Source organism: Parus major, chromosome 28 (assembly GCF_001522545.3).
Source record: "Parus major isolate Abel chromosome 28, Parus_major1.1, whole genome shotgun sequence".
Lineage (NCBI taxonomy): Eukaryota > Metazoa > Chordata > Aves > Passeriformes > Paridae > Parus > Parus major.
Genome location: NC_031797.1, coordinates 1,983,506 through 1,988,041, shown reverse-complemented (window position 1 = coordinate 1,988,041; position 4,536 = coordinate 1,983,506). Strand labels below are relative to the sequence as shown.

Here is a 4,536-nt window from a genome sequence, read left to right as displayed (position 1 = left end):
GGGAGGCCACAGCATCCCTCGGGATCAGGGAGGCCACAGCATCCCTCGGGATCAGGGAGGCCACAGATCCCTTGGGAATGTGCCGCGGGTGTTACGGAGCAGCTCAAACCGGGATTGTTTGAAAATCTGGCGTCGGCTTTAGAAATGCAAAGCATGAGAAGCGATCCTGCGGAGGACGGGACAAAGAGCCGTCCCAGAGGGCCTTTCAGAGGGTTGATGGATAACTTCCAAACCCATCTCACCTCACAGGAGGGTCCAGCGCGGCTGTTCAGGCTGTTCAGGCATCCAGCCTGGTACCCTGCTGCCAGCAGTGCCCCGGACCAGAACCACAGCTCGGGGGGATTTCTGCAGCCCCTCTCTCTCCCTGCTCAGCCCCCAAGCGTGAGAGCTCCCTGTCCTTATGCTTTCCCATGTGTTTCTCAGCTTGCCTGGCTGCATTTGCAATGCTAATTTGAGCTGAGAGATGCTGTTCAAAGAAAGGCTTTTGTTCTCACAGCCCGGGGTCAGACAGGCCAGAGTTTACCTCTCCAGGCTCCGGGGTCCCACTGCTCAGCAGCCTCAGCCTGGCAGGATTTTTGACCCCAAAGCCTTGCTCCGAGCCTGAGGAGAAGCCACCACCAGCCTGGAGCGGATCCAATTCCCCCACCCCATCCCCATCCCGCTTCGTGCAGGAAAATCTCCTTTTCCCAACAGAGACTTTTGGGGTGATGAGGAGGAGTTTTCCCCCAGCCCGCCAGGCTCCTGGTGCGGGTATAACACTTACAATATTCATGATGGCCAGGATGTACTGCTCGATGTCCCTGCGGCCGTGGTAGCCCACCATCATCTTGTCAGCCACCACCAGGGTCTCCACGTAGCGCTCGGTGCTCACCGACCTCTTGAGGGGCAGCTGCCCCCGCTGGCTGTGGTTGCCCGATGGCTTCAGAGGGGAGGGTTTCAGTGTCCTCAGCCACCAGTGCCTCCCCTTCCAGGGCTTCTCGTCTGAGGAGGGAACGGGATGGTTCTGATGCCCTGGGGCAGGAGCTCCCGGCTCACCGGGGTGAGGAGAGGGGTTTGAGGGGAGGAAAGGCCCGTGGAGGAGCTCTGAAGCTGCACCAGGGGAAGTTCAGGCTAGATGTCGGAAAAAAGTTCCTCATGGAGTGATTGGGCAATGGAATCGTCTGCCCAGGGAGGTGGTGGAGTCCTGGAGGTGTTTAAAGGAAGCCTGGATGTGGCTCTCAGTGCCAGGGTTTAGGGGATGAGGAGGTGTTAGGTCACAGGTTGGACTAGAGAATCTTAAAAGTCTTTTCCAACCGACTTCATTCTGTGGTTCTGTGATTTGTGCACCACGTGTGGACCCAGAAAATGTCCCAAAGGCAGTCCAGGGCTGTCCCCAGGCTCCTGCCAGCCCTGCTGGCACCTCCCCTGCCCTCCTGTCCCCTCCTGCCAGCAGATCTGTGCCCACCACAGCCCCAAACCCCTCCTGGCTGCACAGCCCTGCCCTCACCTCTGCCCAGGGTGGCTTTAGAGACCACACAGCCACAACCTGAAAATGAAACCCTTGCAGACTCTTTCCTCTTTCCTTTTCCTGCCAGGACCTGGCTTTAGGACTTGTCTTTTCCAGCACAGGAAGGGCTGCAGCCTGAGCAGCAGCAGCAGCTTTGTGGGACTTTGCTTCAAGTGCTGCTGGAGCACCCCCGAGCCTGGGGATGTCCCCAGCAGCTCCAAATCCCCCGCCTGGAGAGCTCCACAGGACAGGGGAGGTGACTGGGAGACGCCAGCCCTGCCAGCACACCCAGCTGGATCCTTTCCCCTGCTCTGAGGCTGGATCATCACATCCAGTGAGGCTGGGAACGTGGGCAGACCTCAGGCAGCCCCAAAAGCTCCCAGCTCCGGCTCCTCCAGCGATCCAGGGGAGCTCCTGGGGGTGTTCAGGGGTGCTGGGCAGGACAGGACAGGGTGGGGACGGGGTGGCCTTGCTGGGGCCATTGCACTGTGGCTGTTCCAAGCTCCCTTTGGCCTGTGGCTCCCACATCTCTGCTTTCCAAGATGCAATTAGGAGAGGGCTAAATTATTTCTGGAAGCTGGGGAATGTGGCAAAGCCTCAGCAGGAGGGGAGGCTGCTGGAGCCTCACCCCGTGTGCCTCGGGGAGCTGGGCTGGGCAGAGGCCAGGGGAGCACAGGGTGGCTCCAGAGATGCTGGTGGGTCTGGGGACACTCAGAGAAGGTGACAGACTCCTCCTCTGGCCCAGTGTCACTGCTGGGGCAGGGGGTGGACACCCTGCAGTGACACCCGAACAGGAGCAGTCAGAGCTCTGCTCTGCTCCCACAGACTGATCCAGGAGAAGCCCCCAGACCCTGCAGGGATGGCAGCTCCCCTTAGCCCCTCTGAACTGAGGGAGGGGCGTCCTCTGGGCCTAAAACGTTTTGGGTAGATGGTGAAACTCTGCCTGTTCACAAGGAGCAGGGATTCCAGCCAGCTCTGGGACAGACTGGAGGGAAGGGCAAGGGCCAGAGGGGCACACGGGGAGAGGCCAGGGAAGATGATTGTGGGTCCTTTTGGAGGTCAGAAGGTGCAGAAATGGGGTTGATGTGCTGTCACCATTCTCCCTGAACATCCCCCAGAGACCCCTGTGATGGGCCAGGCCCCACATCCCACCCTGCAAGGGCCTTTTCCACCTGGTCCCCATCAGCAGCATCCGACAGGACCTGCAGTGACCAAACCCCGAGGCCAAGGCTGTGCTGAGCACACGTGAGCTGTGATTTCCCAATACTCTGCAAACTGGCCAAATCTGGGAGGATTCTTCTGAAGAAAAACAAGAGGTGTTTTTTTCTCTTCTATTCCAAGCTCTGTTTACAGATTTTAAAGCCCTGCTGTGAGGAGGAGAGGACGGGAGCTTCCCAAAGCCCAGGCCACCAGAAGTGGGTAAAAGCAAACACAGAAAAATCCCAAATTCAGGAGATAAGTTTGGTTCTTTGCCACGTGGAGCAGAGTGGACCTGTTGTGGCAGGATCCTCCCAGCCTGTTTGGGGCTGGATTGAGGAGGAGGTGGCGGGGGCACCTACCCATCACTCCACAGGCTGCGTCCATGTGAGGGTACTGCAGGGACGAGCGCTTGTACACGACGTGGGGGCTGCCCTTGCCCTCACCCCCCGCGCTGATGTTGGCTCCAGGGCTCAGGGGCTCGATGAAATATTCCTCCTCATCCGCCACGATCACCCCGTGCTGCAGGAGGGAACAGAGGGGAGGCAGTGACCGAGGTGCTCAGAGAACTGGGGGATGTTCTGCTGGCGGCTCGTGGGGAGGTTTTGGCTGATTATCCCCGAATTTCTGGGGACTGACAAAAGCTGTGGAGGAATCCTGCACAAACACTGAGCTACAGGAGCCCACGGAGCAGAGGAAAGCCAGCCAGATGGTGGTGGATGCCTTGGGACATCTGTGTTCACTAAAGTCCTCTGGAAATCACAGCCTTGCCTTGCTGAGTTATGAATGAGTTGTTTCCTATTCCACCCACTCGGTCTCAGTGGGATCCCTGTGGGATCCCAAAATCCCCTTCAGACACAGCAGCACTCAGCTCTGAGCTCGGCCTCCCCAAAAAACCTTCCCAAGCAGCTCAGGGCTATCCCCAGCAGCCGGGAACTCGGAGCTGCAGAGAGGGGTAAACACCCAGAGCCTTTGGGAAACTCCCCAAATGTTTAAAATCTGAAGGCTGATTAAGCAGAGGCCACCAGCAGAGCCAAACCCCTTCTCTGGAGCCTGGATGGGGCATCCCAGCCCCTCGTGCACCTCGCATTGGCCATTCAGTGAGATCATCTCGGGTTTGCACCCTTGTTTGTTTTAGTTTGTTATTCTTTGGCTGAGTCTCAGGCTTTGCTGTCTGAGTGGATCCACCTGTGGGACAGTGACAGCCAGGAGGAGCAGATCCCAGGGGGGTGATCACCAAACCCACCTGAGGGTCCCTCCTCTCCACCCTCACAGCAACATTCCCTCTGCCCGAAAGGTCTGAGCAGCACCACGAGTTTCTGGGAGCCCAACAGGAGCTCCATCCCAATTCCTGGCACTGGGCTTCTCCAAGGAATGTGGTGTCCCATCACCAACAAGCAACGAGGCACAGAAATGTGCCTGACATGGCTCAAACACCATCCCAAAAGCCCAGAAGTGAAAATTGCCAGCTGTCATCGCTGTCCTGCCACCAGCGGTGTCCCTCGGATGTGACAGCGCTCTTCCAGCTCCCTCTGTGCCCGAGGGACAGGAGCCACCTCTGCCAGGATGAGGAGTAGGAATTCTGTCCCTGTGGAACATCCTGAGGTCCCTCCATGGAAGAACCAGCTGGCCCAGCTGCTCTGGGGGTGTGGGTGGGGAGAGCCTCCCCGGGGGGACGGGTGGGGCTGTCCCTGTCCCCTCCCGGTGTGGAGCTCAATGGGGGCAGTGTGTGAGCGGTGAATCCCCAGCCCCAGTGCCGGGGGATTTCCTCCTGCCCCGGGCTCTGCTGCTCTTGGCTCGGCTCCACCTCCTCAAACACAAGCGAGGTACTGTGAGGTTACCCTGGCCTGGCT

General features: G+C 58.8%; 1 protein-coding gene across 2 annotated transcripts in view; it reads right to left on the bottom strand.

The window, feature by feature from the left end:
- The window catches only part of ADAMTS10 (ADAM metallopeptidase with thrombospondin type 1 motif 10), a 64,060-nt gene that overhangs the window by 35,139 nt on the left and 24,385 nt on the right, over nucleotides 1–4,536 (bottom strand). For both annotated transcript variants that reach the window (XM_015651881.3, XM_015651882.3), the window contains exons 4-5: nucleotides 3,046–3,205; nucleotides 764–981 (exon numbers count right to left, since the gene is read on the bottom strand). In XM_015651881.3, the coding sequence (XP_015507367.1) occupies nucleotides 764–981; nucleotides 3,046–3,205 (378 nt within the window). The remainder of the gene's footprint in view (nucleotides 1–763; nucleotides 982–3,045; nucleotides 3,206–4,536) is intronic.